At 41.9% G+C, this 22400-nt stretch overlaps 2 protein-coding genes across 5 annotated transcripts; one reads left to right on the forward strand and one right to left on the reverse strand.

The window, feature by feature from the left end:
• Window positions 1-373: 373 nt before the first annotated feature.
• Window positions 374-13400, reverse strand: snapc3 (small nuclear RNA activating complex, polypeptide 3). The gene is given in 14 exon segments (XM_070440980.1): window positions 374-681; window positions 684-697; window positions 862-883; window positions 886-955; window positions 4940-4951; window positions 9304-9469; window positions 10681-10763; window positions 11525-11674; window positions 11916-12020; window positions 12422-12503; window positions 12638-12721; window positions 13047-13143; window positions 13146-13172; window positions 13175-13400. Coding segments are annotated over 14 exon segments (1143 nt in total). The 5' UTR covers window positions 13275-13400; the 3' UTR covers window positions 374-550.
• On the forward strand, window positions 4611-22155 carry LOC112075613 (tetratricopeptide repeat protein 39B). Of its 4 annotated transcripts, XM_070440977.1 has the most exons (10): window positions 13730-13988; window positions 14260-14277; window positions 17939-17979; window positions 18581-18685; window positions 18956-19087; window positions 19520-19596; window positions 20575-20704; window positions 21288-21393; window positions 21646-21711; window positions 22002-22155. In XM_070440977.1, coding segments are annotated over exons 3-10 (744 nt in total). In that variant the 5' UTR covers window positions 13730-13988; window positions 14260-14277; window positions 17939-17977; the 3' UTR covers window positions 22128-22155. The 4 variants fall into 4 exon arrangements, with proteins under 4 accessions (XP_070297079.1, XP_070297080.1, XP_070297078.1 ...); XM_070440978.1 differs by lacking the exons at window positions 13730-13988; window positions 14260-14277 and adding an exon at window positions 4611-4650; XM_070440979.1 differs by lacking the exons at window positions 13730-13988; window positions 14260-14277 and adding an exon at window positions 12756-12780.
• Window positions 22156-22400: the final 245 nt, after the last annotated feature.

A 22400-nucleotide genomic window follows, 5' to 3' on the forward strand; every position in this document is an offset into this window, starting at 1 on the left:
TCTATCAATGTACTGTGTCAAGCCGACGGTTATCCTTTCACCCGTCACTTGGAAAACTATTAGCCTAACGGATCGGTAAGATTATTCCATTGAAGTGTTTTGAATCAAGATGTTGCTAGAGTTCCCTTCCAAGTCACCAAGAGCTTTTGCAGGACGAAATATCCAGAGCCACGACAGGCATAACATGCAGCAGAAGACAAGGGTGTTGTCCCACTTACTTCCACTTTAATTAGTGAAACCAATTCTTCATACGAGCTACAAAGCTATAATCATTCAAGTGAACTTTTCATCATGAGTAGCATGAGCTGGTGACATGACCAGCTCACCACTGAAGGTTCATAAATCCAAAAGGAACAGTCTATGAGCTTTACAATTCCAGATGACTACAGCAAAAAAATGCTTTATTAACAAACATTTCCATGTGATCATGAATCCCATGACAAATAGAACAGTAAATAAAGTGCCTTAATGCCAACATAAATAACTTCCCTCTGTGCCAATACTGCACAGCAGTAGAAGGGAGAAACATTAGTAACGTGACCAGCCCGTCTCAGTTGAAGGCCCCAGGGTCCACATAAGGGTAGGCCAGGAACTGTCCTAGTTTGTTTCCTTTCTTGTCGTAGTGAAGCATGCGGAAGCACCGCTCACAGAAGAGACACGGGTCATTTGGGGCAAATGGACATTTGTGGTTAACCATCTGAAAACAAAAGTCAAATTAGTACACTGACAACTTGTAATGAATTAAAACTAATGTACAGTCAATTATTAGGGATATGTTTTTTTGGCCAGGTCATGTAAAAAGGGAAAACTCAGAACCCAGATAATTATCTTTTATTGTGGCGACATATTTTCTCTACACACCTGCCGATGTAGACGTGACAACAGCGCACTTCCTGGTCATGACCCTGTGCTTGTGGGTAAGGAGAGGGTACAACTTCCTATCCAGGCAGTCATCCTATGAGCCAGTCTGGAAACATCGGGCAGAGATAAAATAAAAAACATGTCCACACTAATGAAACCTAGCCAAACCAAGCCTGTACTGAGCTAGCCTTGTTACGCATCTACCATAGTGACTGGAACCTTTCACCTTTATCGTGGAATGATCTCCAATGCACTTTAAAATATGATGAATTGGTGCCTCAGTGCAGGGGTGTCAAACTCATTCCATGGAGGGCCTAGTGTCTGCTGGTTTTTGYTTTTCCTTTTAATGAAGACCTGGACAACCAGGTGAGGAGAGTTCCTTACTAATTGCTGACCTTAATTAATCAATCAAGTACAAGGGAGGAGCGAACACTCGGTCCTCTGTGGAATGAGTTTGACCCCTGCGCTGTAGGCCTAGGGCACTTTTTTCCCAAACTCGGTCCTCTGGACCCCAAAGGGTGCACATTTTGTTTTTTGCCCTAGAACTACTCAGCTGATTGAAATGATCAAAGGTTGATGATTATTTGAATCAGCTGTGTAGTGTTAGGGTAAAAAACAAAACGTGCACCCTTTGGGGTCCAGAGGACCGAGTTTGGGAAAAAAGTGCCCTAGGCCTACAGCGCAGGGGTCAAACTCATTCCACAGAGGACCGAGTTTGGAAAACACTGGTCCAGGGCATGTGATGGCTCCTAGGGGATCTTTTTACTGAAGAATGTCTTAAAACGACAATAATACATGAAAAGCAAAACACTATCATTTTTTTAATGAATGTATTCTGTATTGTATTAAACAGGGCTCATCTGGAAAAGAGACCTTGATCCCAGCCTTGACTCCCTGTCAAAATAAAAGGTTAAATAAAAACTGTTGAAAAGGACAAAGTGATGGGAAAATATCTGAGCCAGCACAGTTTGGTAACAGTTTTACTGGCATCACTGAGGCCTTCTTGGAAACGTCACGCCACAAAACCAGCCTTCATGCACAGTTAGTGCCTCCAGCAAAGAAAACCAGTTAGAAGAATGCTAAAACTTGAATCAAATCAGTCTCAGAAAGCTTAAAAGGCTGACCTACAATACAGATCAATTGGAAAGCCTCAAGGCTCTTTATCATGTGAGTGAATTGATCAAAGAAATGACTTGATCCTATTCATCTAGAAAGAGCAGCACTTTCCCCTGACCTGCTGTCTTACCAGAAATCTGGCCTTCTTCACAGTACTGATATGATGTAAGGTGAACGGATTTCTGACACATTGATTTCTCATAGATACAGCAACATGTTTTGGCTCTGTAGTCGGCACTTTGGTTTTTAAATGATACAATGACTGAGGTTAAAGTGTAGACTGTCAGCTTAAATTTGAGCTTATTTTYATCCATATCGGGTGACCTGTTTAGAAATTAACACACTTTTTGTACATTCGTTAAGTACTTAGACCCCTTGACTTTTTTCATATTTTGTTACAGCCTTATTCTAAAATTATTAAAGTTTTTCCCCCCACTCAACTTACACACAATACCCATAATGGTTTTTAGAAATGTTTGCAAATATATACAAAATAATGTAATATTAAATGTACATAAGTATTCAGACCCTTTACACAGTACTTTGTTGAAGCACCTTTGGCAGCGATTACGGCTCTAATTCTTCTTGGGGATGACGCTACAAGCTTGGCGCACCTGTATTTAGGGAGTTTCTCCCATTCTTTCTCTGCAGAGCCTCTCAAGCCGTCAGGTTGGATGGGGAGCGTCGCTGCATAGCTATTTCAGGTCTCTCCAGAGATGGTCGATCTGGTTCAAGTCCAGGCTCTGGCTGGGCCACTCAAGGACAGGTCCCAAAGCCACTCCTGTGTTATCTTGGCTGTGTGCTTAGGGTCGTTGTCCTGTTGGAAGGTGAACCTTCGCCCCAGTCTGAGGCCTGAGCACTCTGGAGAGGTTTCATCAAGGACCTCTCTGTACTTTGAGCCGTTCATCTTTCCCTCGATCCTGACTAGTCTCCCAGTCCTTGCCGCTGAAAAACATCCCCACAGCATGATGCCGCCACCACCATGCTTCTCCAGACGTGACACAGGAAATTCAGCGCAAAGAGTTCAACCTTGGTTTCATCAGACCAGAGAATCTGTGTTTCTTATGGTCAGGTGCCTTTTGGCAAACTCCAAGGGGCTGTCATGTGCCTTTTACTGAGGAGTGGCTTCCGTCTGGCCACTCTACAATAAAGACCTGATTGATGGAGTGCTGCAGAGATGGTTGTCCTTCTGGAAGGTTCTCCCATCTCCACAGAGGAACTCTGGAGCTCTGTCAGAGTAACCATCGGGTTCTTGGTCACCTCCCTGACCAAGGCCCTTCTCCCCCGATTGCTCAGTTTGGCAGGGCAGCCAGCTCTAGGAAGGGTCTTGGTGGTTCCAAACTTATTCCATTTAAGAATGGAGGCCACTGTGTTCTTGGGGACCTTCAATGCTGCAGACATTTTTTGGTACCCTTCCCCATATCTGTGCCTCAACACAATCCTGTCTCTGAGCTCTACGACAATTCCTTCAAAGTCATGGCTTGGCTTTTGTTCTGACATGCACTGTCAACTGTGGGACCTTATACAGACAGGTGTGTGCTTTCCAAATCATGTCCAATCAATTTAATTTACCACAGGTGTTCAACAAAGTTGTCGAAATATCTCAAGGATGATCCATGGAAACAGGAGCACTGAGCTCAATTGAGTCTCATAGCAAAAGGGTCTAAATGCTTAAGTAAATAAGGTATTTAAAATAAAAATTATACATTTGCTAATATTTAAAATGCCCGTTTTCGCTAATGTCATTATGGGGTATTGTGTGTAGATTGATGAGGAAAATGGTTTAATTAATCCAATTATAGAATAAGGCTGTAATGTAACAATGTGGAAAAGCACATGTTGACAAGATGTTTGGGAATCACTGAAGGGAATATTGACCAACTAAGCATCAGTGTACAGCTCAATAAACACACTAGGTGTTTTGTTACATTTCAGTCTGCTGTGATGTATTTAAAGTGTCATATTGAGATGCAAAATCAATATCTGACATGGTACAGGTGTCTTCTTTTTTAAGCCCATAACTGTGTGTTCATGTGTATACTTCTTGTTTTTAAGTAGATTTGTTTAAGACTCCCAAGAAATCACTCTGTGACCCTGATTAAGCCCACTGCAGTAAAAGGTTATCAAGGGGGTAAAATTATCTGTTTAAGTCATTAGTAAAGACACATCGTTACAGAGTACAATTAATTTTATAGGGTTTTAAGCCTGTCAATCATTTATTGCTCATAAGCAGAAACATTGTGGGTGCCCAAGTCATTAAGCATGTTGTGAACGAGGGTCACCCTAAGTTCATATTATTGAACGCATTAAGGCGTTATCTGTTAGACGCCTAGAGTTCCGAGCTTGCAGACACGTCTCTGCTTGTAAATACCCCTGCTTGTAACCTGACACCCCCGCACCGGTACCCCCTGTATATAGCTCGTTATTGTTACATTTTTCATTTTATTTAGTTGATTTAGGAAATATTTTCTTAAATCCTATTTTTCTTAAATGCATTGTTGGTTAAGCTTGTAAGTAAGCATTTCACAGTAAGGACTACCCCTTTTGTATCGGCGCATGTGACAAATATAATTAGATTTTGATTGACACACACATCCCAAGAACCCATTGCTCTTGTGTAGAGACAGAAACAGAGCGGGGAGAGACAGCTCGAGAGAAAGATTTCATTAAAAGGTAAATACAATTTTCTTTAAAACCTTTTCTTTTATTAAATCTTCAGTACAGAAATGTAAGCATACATATTACAATTAAAGTTTTCTATGCAATATTAAAAGACTGTTCTTAGAAAAGACTGTCTGAATTACTGTTCTTAGAGAAGCGCATGTCACTCTTTGACCTGGGACTGACTGTAACGAACACCACCCCCACTTGCCCTCCTACCCTTGTACAATACATAAATAACCCCTGTACAATATATAAAAGAACCCTTAGCCTCCTACCCCTTGTACAAGGTATAAATAACCCTGTGAGCTAACTCTCAGCTCATTACACAACCACCTTGTGAAACACATCCAGTCCTCAAGCCTGTATTCCACTCAAGGTTTGGTCTGTATATTCTTCTCGCTTCGGATAAGGTATAGAGCGTCACTCCTACAGCTGGTGTAATCAAAATGGCGCCGTCAGAGAGGCGTGCCTCACTTCTAGGCCTTAGGAAACTTTGCAGTATTTTGTTTTTTATGTATCATTGTTACGCGGATTTTTTGTGTTAATGACTAAAATATGTATACATTTGACTAGAATTATAACTCATAAATGTTGAATGTTATGTGGTCCTTGTTAGAAAGAATGGTTATCTTCAGACAGGCTTGAATGATGTCTCTACCCAGGGAGAGGGAAAGACCTTGAAGTTGGTTGTAGATAGTTGAACAGGTGGCAGACTGTAATGAGAAACTCGAACTGTATTGCCATTGTATCGCAGAGGAGGGTTGGACATTAAAACCTATGACATCATCTTTATTATATAACCTGATGTAAAATGTATTATGATCAGTACTCTCGAGAATAAACGCTATTGATTGATTGATTTTAAGACTGGTATCTGTCCATTTTATGCAGATAATTATCTTACAAATTCTTATTTATGGGCAGAGTGTTTTAATTGAATTGGTTAATAAACAGGAATCAAAATTCCTTTAACAATCATTCCTTACATTGTTAGCCAGAAAATCTAAAGTGTTATTTCATACAACCAGGAAGAACTATTGGATATCAGAGCGACATCAACTTTCCAGCACTACAACCAGGAATAACAACTTTCCCGAAGCGGATCCTTTGTCCGAACACCCAGGGCATTTGAAGTGATTCCAGAGGCTGACCAAAACAACACCGCCAGAGAAGAGGTAGATGGAGTGGTCTTCAGGTCAGACTTGGGAGGCGCGCACACCACCCACCGCTTCCGAGTATATTACTTGCTAATGTCCAGTCCTAGATAACAAGGTAGATGGAATTAGGCAAGGGTTGCTTTCCAGAGAGACATTAGGGATTGTAACATACTGTTCACGGAACAATGGCTCTTTCGGGATATGCTGTCGGAGTCGACAAGCCACCTGGATTCTTTGTGCGTCGTGCCGACAGGAATAAACATCTCTCCGGGAAGAAGAAGTAGCCGGGACTGTGTTCATGATTAACGACTCATGGTGTAATTGTAACAACATACAGGAACTCATGTCCTTCTGCTCACCCGACCTAAAATTACTCACAATCAAATGCTGACCGAATTTTCCTCAGTTATTGTCACAGCTGTGTATATCCCCACTCAAGCCGATACCATGACGGTCCTCAAGGAACTTCACTAGACTTTATGCAAACTGGAAACCATATATCCGGAGGCTGCATTTTTTGAGCTGGGGATTTTAACAAAGCAAATTTGAGAAAAGGCTACCTAAATTCTACTCAGACATATTGATCGCGCTGGAAAAACACTGGGTCACTGCTACTCTAACTTCCGCGATGCATACAACGCCCTCCCCCACCCTCCTGTCGGCAAATGTGATCYACTCCATTTTGCTRCTCCCTTKCTATAGGCAGAAACTCAAACAGGATGTACCTGTGTTAAGGACTATTCAACGCTGGTCTGACCAATCGGAATCCACGCTTCAAGATTATTTTGATCACGCTGACTGGGACATGTTCCGGGTAGCTTCAGAGAATAATATTGAAGTATATGCTGAGTCTGTGAGTGAGCTTATAAGGAAGTGTATAGGAGATGTTGTACCTACTGGGACTATTGAAACATACCCAAACCAGAAACCGTGGATAGATGGCGGCATTCACGCAAAACTGACAGTGCGAACCACCACATTTAACCATGGAAAGGAGACTGGGAATATGGCCCGAATACAAACAGTGTAGTTATTCCCTCCGCAAGGCAATCGAACAAGTGAAATGTCAGTATAGAGACAAAGTGGAGTCGCAATTCAACGGCTCAGACACGAGACATATGTGGCAGGGTCTACAGACAATCACGGACTACAAAAGGAAAACCAGCCACGTCAAGGACACTGACGTCTTGCTTCCAGACAAACTAAACACCTTCTTTGTCCGCTTTGAGGATAATACAGTGCCAACGATGCTGCCCGCTACCAAGGACTGTGGGCTCTCCTTCTCCGTGGCCGACGTGAGTAAGACATTTAAACGCGTTAACCCTTGCAAGGCTGCCGGCTCAGACCGCATCCTCAGAGSATGCGCAGATCAGCTGGCTATTCAATCCCTCTATCCCAGTCTGCTGTCCCCATATGCTTCAAGATGGCCACCAATGTTCCTGTACCCCAGGCGGCACTGAACTAAATTACTATCGCACCGTAGCACTCACTTCTGTCATCATGAAGTGCTTTGAGAGACTAGGCAAGGATCATATCACCTCCACCTTACCGGCCACCCTAGACCCACTTAAATTTGCTTACCGCCCCAATAGGTCCACAGACAATGCAATCGCCGTCACGCTGCACACTTCCCTGTCCCATCTGGACAAGAGGAATACCCATGTAAGAATGCTGTTCATTGACTACAGTTTAGCATTCAACACCATAGTATTCTCCAAGCTCATCGTTAAGCTTGAGGCCCTGGGTCTCAACCGCGCCCTGTGCAATTGGGTCCTGGACCTCCTCACGGGCCGCCCCCAGGTGGTGAAGGTAGGAAACAACATCTCCACTTTGCTGATCCTCAACACAATGACTGCGTGGCCACGCACGCCTCCAACTCAATCATCAAGTTCACAGACGACACAACAGTAATAGGCTTGATTAACAACAACAAGACAGCCTACAGGGAAGAGGTGAGGGCACTCGGAGTGTGGTGTCAGGAAAACAACCTCTCTCTCAACAAAACAAAGGAGATGATCGTGGACTTCAGGAAACAGCAGAGGGAGCACCCCCCTATCCACATCGACGGGACAGCAGTGGAGAAGGTGGAAAGTTAAGTTCCTGGGCATACACATCACGGACAAACTAAAATGGTCCACCCACACAGCCAGCGTGGTGAAGAAGGTCACCTAAAACTTCAAACTTTTACAGATGCACAATTGAGAGCATCCTGTCGGGCTGTATCACAGCCTGGTACGGCAACTGCACCGCACTCAACCGCAAGGCTCATCAGAGGGTGGTGCGGTCTGCACAGCGATCACCAGGGGCAAACTACCTGCCCTCCAGGACAGCTACAGCACCCAATGTCACAGGAAGGCCAAAAAGATCAAGGACAACCGCCACCGAGTCACTGCCTGTTCACCCCGCTATCATCCAGAGGCGAGGTCAGTACAGGTGCATCAAAGCTGGGACCGAGAGACATCTTCTATCTCAAGGCCATCAGACTGCTAAACAGCCATCACTAACACAGAGTGGCTGCTGCCTACACAGACTTGAAATCATTGGTCACTTTAATAACAGATCACTAGTCACTTTAATAATTGTTTACATATCTTGCATTACTCATCTCATATGTATATACTGTATTTTATACCATCTTTTGCCTATGGTCACTCATTGCTCATCCATATATTTATATGTATAATATTCTTATCCAAAGTTTATTTTTACATATTTTTACTTTAAACACATTTTTTATGTTCAACAAGTTCACTACACATCACCTGAGAGGATGTCACTAAGAGATCAACAAGTTCAAACTTCAAACGCATTTTTTACTTCAAAGAAACAGGTGTACTGTCAAGTTACGGAATGACACACTAATATATGTGAGAACATCCAGAGGTGATGTCATTAAGAGGTCAACCAAAAGGACACAGCAAAGCAACTCAATCCGTTTTTGACAGCAACTGTCTACTATATTCGCTCTTGCATATGCTGTTTGTTTTGGTTGTGTTTGAGATTATTTTTGCCAATAGAAATTTGGTAAATAATGTAGTGTGTCACTTTTATTGTAAATGACACAATACATTATTTACAATGAATTTCTATGGGCACAAAATAATTCTGAAAACAAACCAAAACAAACAGCAAATGCATCCCAAAAATGTGTAGAGGCACAAGTTTGATATAGTCATTGCGTGCTATGAACATGAGACCAAATACTAAACATTTTACYTGAATTTGTCACAATACTTTTAGTCCCCTAAAATGGGGGGACTACGTARAAAAGTGRAGTAATTTCTGAATGGTTCACCCAATATGATTAAAAATKCCCTCAAATTAAAGCTGACAGTCTGCACTTTCACCTCATAGTTGTATCATTTATAATCCAAAGTGCTGGAGTACAGAGCCAAAACAACAAACGTGTCACTGTCCCAACACTTTTGGAGCTCACTGTAGGGGGAAACGACACACCAAGTCAAAGCTCAAAATCCAGGTATCAATATGGATGACAAAATACGACCTCTGACCTGATATCGGTGATGATGACAACGTGCTCGCAGTCTCCCTGGTGACAGAAGAGGTAGGGGTAGCCCACCTTCACCATCAGGTCGTAGAACCTGGTGTCCTCCATCTTGGCCTTCTGGAACGTGGGGAAGTCTCTGGTCTTTGCCCAATCAATGGTGGTCCTGGAAATATAGTACAATGCAACTTTATTGTCCAATTTGAAAAGTACAGTAGAAAGTAGAGGGAGAGAAATGAACTCCAACACCCAGAAAATACGCTTTGGAAATCTAAAAGCGCAACAATTTAAGATTTTACTGAGTTACAGTTCATATTGAAATAAATAAATGAGGCCCTAAACAGCTCTGGTGGACATTCTTGCAGTCAGCATGCCAATTGCACACTCCCTCAAAACTTGAGATATCTGTGGCATTGTGTTGTGTGACAAAACTGCACATTTTAGAGTTGCCTTTTATTGTTTCCCAGCACAAGGTGATCATGCTGTTTAATCAGCTTTTTGATATGACACCTGTTAGGTGGATGGATTATCTTGGCAAATGGGAGAAATGCTCACTAACAGGGATGTAAACAACTTTGTGCACAACATTTTAGAGAAATAGGCTGTGTGTATGAAGCATTTCTGGGATCTTTTATTTCAGCTCATGAAACACGAGACCAACACTTTACATATTGTGTTCATATTTTTGTTCAGTATACTTACTAGCCTTGTCTGCGAAATTATTTGATTATACTTGGGCTTAAAAGGTTGTTTCCAGTTCATCAATAAAATGCACATGAATATCCATTAGATATAGCAGATACTGAGCAAATGGCTAAGTGGATGTGAGGGGAGCATGSAGAACGTATTTTCCTATTTCCAATGGGTCTTGTTTGACATTTTAAGGAACTGGATRGTGGCCCATTACAATCTAACATCTCTGTTGATTCCGCTGACACATCCCAAAGGTTAACCCAGGCATATAGTTSAGTCTGGGTCATAGTTAGGCAAACCGAATGCAATATTCTGCACCTAAAACCTTCCCAAATCTCCACCTCCGATCCAATATAGAGTTCTATGGCTGAAAAAAGTATTGTCTTAATACCTTGTGGATCTGCCCCTACCTCTCACTCTCTACACTAAATGTCTCTGCAATATACAGGCCTGGCTTTTGTCTTTTTCGGGTTACTCCCTGGCTTCTACAGGCCCATTTCCACAGATGTTCTCTCACAGGATCAGGATCAGCTAAGGTGAGAGTTCAAGTAAGCCTAGTCTGAAGTGTTCAGTCAGTCCAGTCGATGTAGCCAGAGGGGATGACGGTTCAGTCAGTCCAGTCGATGTAGCCAGATGACAGTTGGATGTCAGAGAAAGCGAGAAAGAAGAGAGAGAGCTACTTACTCGCTCATGTCCTGACACTCAGGGTGACGCATGTCATTGTAGAAGATCCCTTCAAAGTAGAAGAAGGCGGATTTGAAGTGATCCTGAAACAGACAGTGAAAAGGTTCACCCAACACCGACATGATAATCAAGTCCTATTATGTAGGCTTATACTCTCTCTGTGAGTGTGTGGCTGAGTAGCTTCCAACTTAGACATCCTTATCATCTCATTTATTACTAATCATATTCCATAGTCAATGTGTTCCAAGACTCACAATCATTGACTACCTGTGTAGCAGCACGTGTTCCACGTTGGAATGTACTGTATATCCATGATCGCTAGACGGTTCTTCTTGAGAAGTCGTCCTTTACGTCACCGAGRCGTGCACAAGAAATCTACTGGCATCTACTGAATGTTTTGGAAGTGGGGTGGGAGCGTCTAACATTTGGATTCATTAGTTTGTTGTGCACTGCTCTGTGATGTAAGGGACGACTTTTTAAGACAAACTGTCTAGCGACTATGGATTCACATTCCGACGGTAGCCTAGCATTTAGAGCGTTGGGTCAGTAACTAAAACGGCTGCTAGTTCGAATCCCCGAGCCGACAACGTGAAAAACCTGCCTATGTGCCCTTGAGCAAAGACTTTAACCCCAATTGCTCCAGGGTCGCCGCTGATAATGGCTGACCCTGGCCGTGACCCCAATCTCTGAGGGTGTCTCAGGGGGAGTTGGGATATGCAAAAAATACATTTCCATTTCACACGTGTATAATACACACTGGTACATGTGTGAAACAGGGAAATATCAGCACCCACCTACCATTACAATAGTATGGTTTGAGCATGTCTCTTTGTGCGCGTGTCACCTTGCTGATGAAGTCCGGTGCCATGTCAGGCGTGTTGCTGAACTCTCCAAAGACCTGCAGGTCACTGATACAGCAGATAGCGTCCCTCAGGTCCACCAGACTATGGGAGCCCAGCATCTGAAGGGTCATGTGGGGCCTCACATATCTAAACTGGAAGAGAACGTACGTTATAGGGAAATAATGCAAGCTCTAGAATGCCCTTTAAGCCAATCAGAAATGGGTATTCAACAATGCCATGGTATAAATTAGATTAATAGGCAAAGATAATGTACATGTCTTACAAAAGCACATCTACTGTTGTGTCTAATGATGGAGATTGTTGGAATTAGGCTTTTCAACTTTTGGTGATTCTCACAAAGACTTGGAATCGAAGAAGTGAAACTGCACGTACTCTCTCAAATATGGCTGGGTAGAGAACGTTGATGCTCAAAATGATCTCCCCTTCTGGCACCAAGTCAGCAGGGTCCTCAGGCCTTTTACCCACCGCTAGGCTCTCCTAGAAGATCAAAACAACACACACACACACGTCAATCAAATTTCTAAAAACAGCCCCCTCTTAGCWCTTGTCGGTCGTGTTCATTAGGCACCAAACTGAAGAATTACGACCCAGAGGTCTGGGTGCGTAGACTTCTGGGTGTCAGTCACGCTACAGGTTAAAGGTCACATCAACAGGTTATACTCTATGCAAGTGACCCATAGTTTTCCAATGGTATTCAATGAGCAAAACAATGTGTGCAATGGTCTGCAACGCAAACGCCTGGTAGAAGTAAATCCATCCTCAAACACAAATATAAGTTTATATATCTTAAACTACTTAAATAATATAATCATGAATCCCACGGAAGTAAAATGGAAGTAAAACGGAAGGGGCGGTTACTTTCACAGGGTATAACTAACCAGTTCGTCTTGGTAGTGGTCAACTCTGCTTATCTTATCGATCCTCAGGGTGCCTTTGTAGTCCTGCTTCTTCTTCCTCTGTCTGAACATGAACAAGGCAACACTTTTTTAATGCAGTGAATGAGTAACTGTCTGCAGAACATGGAATTGACGCATTTATCATGTATAAATGGTCTAGGATATAATTTGTATAGTAAAAACGTTGTAATGTTTTACATTAGTGTTTGAAGAGTGGGGTCAGGTGGCACAACGTTGGTGTCAAGAGGCTCGTCTTCAGCTTGACAGCGAAGAGTGTCAACGCTGGAAAAAGATTCAACATGTGAAGATTACAGAACAGATGGGTCATTTGACAGCAAAAGGTCTGAACCTTCACTTTATAAAAAACATCTCTGAAACCACTCGTTTTGACCAACATTCTAAAATGCGTCATAAAACAAAAACAGGGAAGTTATATCCCTGGTCCACTACTACAGACGCTGAAGTTCACAACAAAACATCTTATTATTGACAAACGATAACTAGCATATTGAAAAGTTACTGCTTGTCAACTAGACAGACACAATGGCGTTTCAGCTACCTAGCTAGAGTACCAAATACATTTATAACTACCCCTTACTGTACAAACCTGCAGATAGCTTTCAGTTCATCCAACGTTTCTGGTGCGATTCCCATCTCCTTTGCAAAGTCGGCATCTTCAGTCTCTTCGTATTTTTCCTCGTAGGATAGTCAATTGGTTTCAATTTCTCAAGAATGCTGTTCTGAATGAGCCAACGTGGAATGGTTTGGTATTTATGTCTTTATACTCAAAAACTGGAATATTTTCGTTCACGTTTGAGCTGCTGCTCGCCGCCATTTTTTCATTAAATGACGTCAAAATTCCAGGTAGCGATGGGTAATGAAGTGTCTTGAGATGGGAAAATACAAGGGAAACTACCGATTGATTGAGTTATTTTACACTGGCCCGGGTCGAACCGGGCGAAACCCGCACGTCATCCAGCGAAAGCGGGGAGGGAGGAGTGCCCATCTCAAATGGAAGAGTAATCTGCGCTGCTCGTTCATTTTGTCAACATAGTGCACCGCCCAGAAACATACATCTCTTTCCATGACTAGTTTTCATTGGGAGGGCAGATAAAGCGTTTTTATCCAAAGCAATCACAGAATTTCAGAAAATACATAATAATAATTTCTACACGTGCTTAATTACGTCACTTTTGCATTGCGCCGACTTCACCAATAACAGAGTGGGGCAGCCAGGTTCCAATCGAATGCGATCAACTTTCAGCTGGGCAAAAACACGCCTACGGGTGCTCGGGCGAGATTAATCGAACCCCTCTCTAAAACAGGCTAATTGTGGGGCTGCGTTTTGCATTTTTTATTTATATGTAACCTTTATTTAACTAGACAAGTCAGTTAAGAACAAATTCTGGGCCAATTGTGCGCCGTCCAATCGGACTACCATTCACGGCCGGATTTGATTCAACCTGGTTTTGACTCAGGTACTATAGTGACGCCTCTTGCACTGAGATGCAGTGCTTCGGCTGCGCCACTCGGGAGCCCTGCAATTTAGGTGGGTGTGTCCTTGATTATGTAACCCCACCATGCATAATTTAGTAGGCTTTTTTTATAAAGGTGTCAAATGGGCAAGTTCTCTTCCTTCTGGTGAAAGATTACATCCAAAGCCCAATAGCTATTTTTTTTCGTCTAAATTCAGAGAGAACGATCTTCTTTCTTTCATCAACTGGTATCTTTTAGACCTATTCCCCCCCAATGTATTTATAAATACGTTTCTTCTTTATTTGACAATAATTCCTGTCCTATCGAACATGGCTCACGTGAAGAATGGGAACATCCAAAAGGTAAGACGTTTTTAGTCTTTTTACTTTAAAAAATAATTTTATGTTCAATAGGCCTACATTTTATTTAAAGGTTAAATCTGATGTTGATATCATTGATGATCAGTCCTTGTAGATCTGTCCATGAATTTGCGTGGTTACATTTCAATAACAATTTTCAATAACAATGTCAAATATATGTCAACAGTCCCTCTTCCAAAAGACTTCTATGGATAAAAATTGTGATATAAATTTGGGGGTATTTTGTATATCCCCAAAATAATCTGCTATCATGGGACTGACCAACTTTTTTTTTAACCTAATCCTACTTCTATAGAAGCGTTCAATATAATTTTTGTAGCATCATACACATGACTTTATAGTTGGAAAGTGTAATTTGGTCGAAGATGCCTAATAGCTTCATTGTTTTGTTGTTCTTTAAAAGGTCTAATGCTGCCGTTTTTATCTCAATATCAAATCATTTCTGGGTAACAATTAAGTGGGCTGCTTTACTAACCACGTTTCCATCCCCTGTTTTTATGCTATTAAAGTCATAGGCTACCTTCTAAACAAATCAACAAAGACAGCTGTGATGGAAATAGGAGGTTTCTGTACAATTTTATGCATGCAGACAGATTTGTCTGATTTGCCTAATTTGTTCGTTGGACATGGTAGGATATTTTTGTCGTAAAATTCGTTATGCGAGAGATGGCATTGGAAAGGGCTTTATGCGCAACTATTGATATAATAAACACCATATACACGTAAAATTGGAGTCACYCGATGATATGGTGTTGTCCTCCCACTAAAAGTCGGGAAACCATGCAGTTTATAGGCTTCAGATTAAATAAATTCATAAACTCGTTWTTACAAAAACAGCCCTACATCCACACTATAGTTAAATAATTGTGCGTTATGCCAGCGAGATTGATCTGTTAAAATATCTCATATTAATTCAGGAAGATGCACATGCAAGACTGATAGAGTGAGAGGTGAACGTGCATTATACCAGAGTCAGGTACGCTACAAGTAGGGATGCAGGAAGAGGCAAGAAGTAAAAAAAAAGTTAGCCTAACTAGGTAATAATTCATTATTTGGATTATCTCAATTATCGTTCTCACTGCGTGACAATGCACATTTGTTATAGCCTACAATTGTTATTGTCTTTGAAGCCAAAAACAAGACATGCATTTTGGGGAAATGCTATAAATAGCACGTTGTTCAGTTGTTTATTTTCATACCAATATGGCTCTCGTAGCTGTGCTGTTGAGGAACTACTAGAGCAAGCTGACTTGTAGTTGTTTTCTATGGAACACAACCCTGCATCCCCGCCATCACACAATTACTGTTTACGCATTCTAAAAAGGTCCATTCTAAATTGCAAACTGGTCAGGTGGGCATTTGAAAGTGTGTTCTATTGCCAACATGGCTYGCTAAGTTACAAAATACGATCTTACAGTGTTAGACTTTCACAAGGCAATTCAGAGAAGCAGATAGTAATTTTGGTGTGCATATATACTGAACAAAAATATAAAGGCAACATGCAACAATTAACGATTTTACTGAGTTACAGTTCAAATAAGGAKATCAGTAAATTGAAATAAATGCATTAGGCCATAATCTATGGATTTCACATGACTGGGCAGGGGCCACCCACTTGGGTATCAGGCCARCCACTTGGGAGCCATGCCCATCCAATCAGAATGAGTTTTCCCCCGCACAAAATGGCTTTATTACAGACAGAAATATTGCTCAGTTTGATCAGCTGTCCGGGTGGCTGGTCTCAGACGATCCCGCAGGTGAAGAAGCCGGAGGTGGAGGTCCTGGGCTGGCGTGGTTACACGTGGTCCGCGGTTGTGAGGCCGGTTTGACATACTGCCAAATTCTCTAAAATGACATTGGCGACGGCTTATGGTAGAGAAATTAACATTCAATTCTCTGTCAAAGGCTCTGGTGGACACTTCTGCACTTAGCATGCCAATTGCACACTCCCTCAAGACTTGAGACATCTGTGGCATTGAGTTGACAAAAATGCACATTTTAGAGTGGCCTTTCATTGCCCCCYGCACAAGGTGCACCTGTGTAATGATCAAGCTCTTTAATCAGCTTCTTGATATGCCACACCTGTCAGGTGGATCGATTTATCTTGGCAAATAGGAGAAATGCTCACTAACAGGGATGTAAACACATTTGTGGTCAAAATTTGAGATTAAGGTTTTTGTGGCAAACATGGTTGACCAACTCCATGACCAAAATGACTGACATTTATCCCATCATAAGAAGATTGATGGCCATTCTGATATTCTAATTCTATGAGCATGTTACTGTACAGCCCCTGTGTCCCAATGTCAAATCAAATCTTATTGGTCACATACACATGGTTAGCAGATGTTAATGCGAGTGTAGCGAGTGTAGTAATCTAACAATTCCCCAACAACTAACTAATACACACATCTAAAGGGGTGAATGAGAATATGTACTGGGGTATTAAAGCCTTGTTCACATTGGCAGTTTGAAATGACTCAAATCCCCCCAAAAAATTGCATTTCTGATATGAGTCTTTTTCTTTTCCTGCATTCTGAACAGCCAAAAGCACATGGAATCGGATATTTCAAGACACATTTCAAACCCCCTTCGTAGGTGGTTTGAAGTCCGGTACAAATCTGATTCCTGGCGCTGTGACTTGTCTTAACGGTCAAATCTGATCTATTTGCCCTGAAGTGTTTTTTAGACTGCATATCTTGTTGCTTGCTAGCTACGACAGTTTGACAAGAACATGTGGTAGCTAACTAGCTTGTTAATTGGTTACACGTGGTGTGCATATATTATTAGTTTGTGTGCTAGAGAGCTAAACAGCTAGCTAGTTGACTGCTGTAGCTAGCCAAAAAGGACTCGTTTTGAAAGTTGGACCATCTTATTCTTTGAAGCTCTAAATTTTTTTACACTGATTGAGTATTCAAAGCACCTGGGAAACGTCCATGCAGCAGCATTGTCACCTTAGCTGTTACATAACTTCTGAGTGATGGGAACCACGAGCACCACCAGTCAGTCTACACCACTGCACACACACTCGTCATTACTATGACAACTAGCGTAGCCATGTCAGCAAATGACTGCAGTTTGAACACACTCCCATCCGATTTGGTCACTTGTAACTTGCGGTTTGGACAGTCAGTATTCCAAAGCGGATTTGAAAAGCAAAACTGATTTGAGCATTAATGCCTGCAGTGTGAACAAGGATTAATAAACCCCTCACTGTAAGTGACTAATTTGTTATTGCCTTCCGTTTGAAGTAATAACTGATTAGAAACACCTCAAGGAAGAGGGTAAGGAAGGATACACTTCAGGAATTTGAATTCCTGATATCCAATGGGAATCCTGTGACAAATGCACTGCTATACCAAAGAAGAAAAATAAATTCACTGCGATGGTATTTCAATTGATTCTCAGAGGTTACATTTACACTTATCCCATGTCTTATATTGTTCCACTAATTGGCCTTTTGACCAATCAGATCAGCTCTGAAAAAAGCTGATGTGAAAAGCTCCCAATGGATTGGTCAAAAGACCAGTAAGTGGAGAAAATTGGGCTGCCTGTATAAACACAGCCAAAGGGCTTGCAGTTTGGCTAGGCACTGATGATGGCTCCTTGTGCAGTTGATAAACTTGATTTCCTTGACTTTCAGATWGACCCAGAGGATCCCTTTCTCCTGGTACCTGATAAGATGTAAGTCTCCTACTTCACAAGTCTATGCTAAGATACACACTGATTTAGATCTTCCCTTTATGTAAAAGAGCTATCAGAAGTCCATAAGCTATGTAACCATAGTTACAGTATTAATGCCTACAGCAGAAATCTCAGCTGATGCAGACACATTGTGTTCTGTGTCTAAATAGATATTTAATACTGTCTGCCGCATGCTGTGATTGCTATAGCCCCCATACTCAACTGGTGGACTGCAATCCAGACCCAGAACAGGGTCAATACAGACTCAAGTTTTTTAGGAACTCTGTTGGGATTCGACCCCTGGTATCATATAAACACACACAAGACATGGAAGAGTGTCGAATTACAGGAAAGTAGCTTTAAAATTGCTAAATTCTCAACGCCAGCAAGAGGGGTTTGGAATCGCATGGGTTGTGAATTTATTTTATTACGCCAATAAATGACCTTTGCCGCCTAGGACATTTTGTGTTACTTGACCTTCTCAAATAGTACTTGAGTAACCCTTTGCTAGAGTCCTGTTAAAAGCAGCCAATGACATCCATGTGTAGAACATTACTGGAGAAACACTACACCTGATCTGCACTTCTGTTTCCCTTCCCAGGAAATCCCAGATGGATTTAGAGACTGCGTTGCAGGATAGTGCCAAAGCCCTTGACCTCTTCCTCAACAACCGGTTCTCTGACGCCTTGGATCTCCTCAGACCCTGGTGTGTCCCATTCACCATCATCATAGCTTGCCTTGAGGCTTTACATCCTTTGAACTGCTCATGTCTGTCTCTAATAGTGATTGATGGTGACCTGTTTGGTAAAGTGTATTCTACTGCAATATTGCCAACACAAATTGMCCAAATTGGCTACCAGAAACTGTCCACTTTCTCTTAGTGTATATTCATTGGTTGGTCACATTGGATCCATTTCTCAATAAAATGCTTCTTGAGTTTCTGGTGTTTCTGAAGGGTTTTGTCATGTTCTTTCAGGAGGAGCCAGAGTATGTACCACGCTGTGGGCTACAGCAGCATGCTGGCCATGCAGGCAGGCATGACCTTTGAACCGAAGGATGTTGAAAAGGCCATGACTGCTCTGAAGGAGTCTCTGCAGACGTGCCAGATGTACGGTTTTGCTTCTCTCAAAGAAATTACATGAATGTAGGGCATCTAGTTCTAGAGTTTCAATTGCCAATGCATTGAAGAAGCTTTCTCACACATCAGATTCAGACATTGCAGGACTTACAGCTAGAGTCTTGAATCGAAGCAATAGCTAAGTGGCCACCCCGCCTCTGTTTTGGTAAAAAGCTGAAGGATGGACCTGGAGTAATGCAACTATGGATGATGCAAGGACTGTTAGTTTGCAAACATTGGAGTTAACCAAATTTACWTTTTGGGTTCTGATGGGGTATGACAGTTAAACTAAGCTCATGAGGCATTTATCTGTGTTATATTCTTCAAGAATCAATCGTAGTGCACATATTATACATTTTTGTCCAAAGGTGGATATAGCAACTAAGGATTCTAACTTTAACACAGTACATTATCTCATCACAGGTTCCGGAAGAAGACTACCATGGTGGAGGCCATCACTGACATGTTTTACAAGCAGCCAGCTGACGACTTAACTGAAGGTGTGATGGGCTACCATCTCGTGATGGTTGTAGGTTATAAAGGATGATATCAGTATGTCGACATCTGGACATTCATACTTGTAGTATGTATGATGCATGACAATGTGAAAATGAGTATGTAGTATGTGTCATCCATACTGAAATGTACATGTTTCATGACTGGCCTTTTGATTTCATGTATTTGGGTTGTCATACTTCAGCTTCAGGATGCCCAGCACACATGGGGTTAAAATACTATTTGCTGTACCAAAATTATAATGTATGCACAGTATAGTTTATTTAGAAAGTTTTCAGACCCCATTAGTTTTACCACATTTTGTTAAGTTACAGACTTATTCTAAAATGTATTAAATTGTTTTTCAATCTACACACACAATACCCCATAATGACAAAGCAAAAATACGTTTTTAGAAATGTTTGCACGTTTACGTACGTGTTCAAACCCTTTACTCAGTACTTTGTTGAAGCACCTTTGGCAGCAATTACAGCCTTGGTTCTTCTTGGGTATGTGCCTCAACACAATCCTGTTTTGGGGCTCTACGGACAATTCCTTTGACCTCATGGCTTGGTTTTTGCTCTGACATGCACTGTCAACTGTGGGACCTTAGACAGATGTGTGCCCTTCCAAATCATGTCCAATCTATTGAATTTACCACAGATGGACTCCAATCAATGGAAACAGGATGAACCTGAGCTCAATTTCAAAGGGTCAATAGCAAAGGGTCTGAATTCTTTTGTAAATACATTTCTATGTTATGCAAAAATATCTGAACCTGTTATTGTGTGTGTAGATTGACAAATGTATTTAATCAATTTCAGAATAAGGCAACGTAACAATGTGGCAAAAGGGAAGGGGTCCTGAATACTTTCCGAATGCACTGTTTACATATACTACATCCACATTGGTTTAAATGTGTGGGTCTATTCTGGACTTTGACTGACAGGCATCTCTCTTTGTTTGCTCCTTGCCCGCTGCAGAGGAGATGCATGCGGAGTTGTGCTATGCTGAGGCGCTATTGCAGAAGGCTACACTCACTTTTCTGGACGAGAGCATGATCAGCTTCATCAAAGGAGGCATCAAGATCCGCAACAGCTTTCTGATCTACAAGTGGGCAGTTTTTTTTCTTTCTTTTTTTCTTCACACGACTGACCCAAACCAAGCTGTACTGAGCTGGCCTGGGTTCACATGAACTGGTTGATGATATAATGTGAAAAGGATATTGTGTTTCGTGTTTGGGTAGTCCAGTCACAGGCGGCTGGTGACACCTTAATTGGGGAGGACAGGCTCAAAGTAATGGCTGGAATGGTATCAAGCACATCAAAGGTTGTTTCCATATGTTTGATACCATTCACTCCATTCCAGTTTATTATTAGCCGCCGCCGTCATCCTCTCACCAGCCTCCTGTGCTTCCAGTATAAGAATGACTGTTCACAGAATTGATGCAGTAGAAAGAAATGAATCAAACGTTATCAAGCAGTGATTGTTTTTAGCAGGGTCACATTTGAGAGTCAAGTATTTTGGGAGATCTTGCATGGTTGATAGTGTACTCAAGTTCATAGTTCAATATATGTCATTCTGTCCATGAGCTGCTGTTGTCTATTAATGTTCTGTATTATGTCATGTTTAGTAGCAATGTCTAATGGGGATCCTTATAAAATAACCAAATACCTGTTTGGCTCCTCTCTACCAGGGAATGTGATGATATGTCAACCATGGCAAAGAACCAGTCTGACCAGATGAGCACACAAGCTCACTTCAGGAGCGGTGTGAACATGGGCATTGGTTCATTTAACTTGGTAAGAGCGTTGGTGTTTAGTGTTTCAGCTTCAGCGTTATGGGTGAGGTAGAAGATGGTAGGACAGGCAGATGAATAAGAGTTGCTAAAGCGGTCAAATGTAAGATTACAAATATTTTTTTCTCAACTCAAATTATGAATGTTTTTATTTTCTATTGGCTGTTTTTTTTCTTTGACATGAAAGGGGGATTTTTGTTTTGTGGTCCTCAGATGCTGAGGTCACTATCTTCACCGTTTGGTTTTCCTCTTTCAGTATTTGTCTCTCTTGCCGAGCAAGGTCCTCAGACTACTGGAGTGGATGGGTTTCTCTGGAGACCGGGTAGGTGACGAGAAGCAGTCTCACCACTTCTTTCTCTGACAGACTATTCAGCATCACACACCGGCCGCCTTGCAAAATACTCCTTTTCTCTTGGATAGTCCGAGAGGGGAGTCTTTTTTTCAAAGTAATTATTGTCCCCCAAAAACTGAGTGCTTGCATAAGTCAAAAAAGAATACATCTGTAAATGTTTGAAATTATAAATTTCTTTAGTTTACTTCCCATTATGCCTCATAATTAAGCCAATGACGATGCAATGAAGTGGATGTTGTTGACAGAGGCTTGTTTTGCAGGAAGTGGGTCTGTCCCAGCTGAGGGAGGGGGCAGCCAGCAACAGCCTGCGCTCCATCCTCAGCACTCTGTGCCTCCTGATGTACCACCTCTACATCAGCGTCATACTGGGTAAGGTACAGATCTAGGATCAGCTTTCCCTCCCCGAAACCTTACCATAACCTGGGAACTCTAAATTGGGGAAAACCCAAAAATGACCCAAGACCTGTGTCTAGGGGAAACATTGACCTACTCCTCAAATGCCACACTGGCCACTGGAGTTTTGAGGATAAAGGATGCCCTCTGGTGGTGACAATGCTAAACTGCTCCATTGTTACTACCGTACTGTGATCATCAACTGTCGCAGTCACGCTTTACAAAGTCACTTTGACTCCAGCTGGTTTCTTATGTGAAGAGCATTT

The sequence above is a fragment of the Salvelinus sp. IW2-2015 genome, unplaced genomic scaffold, assembly GCF_002910315.2.
Source record: "Salvelinus sp. IW2-2015 unplaced genomic scaffold, ASM291031v2 Un_scaffold3276, whole genome shotgun sequence".
Taxonomy (NCBI): domain Eukaryota; kingdom Metazoa; phylum Chordata; class Actinopteri; order Salmoniformes; family Salmonidae; genus Salvelinus; species Salvelinus sp. IW2-2015.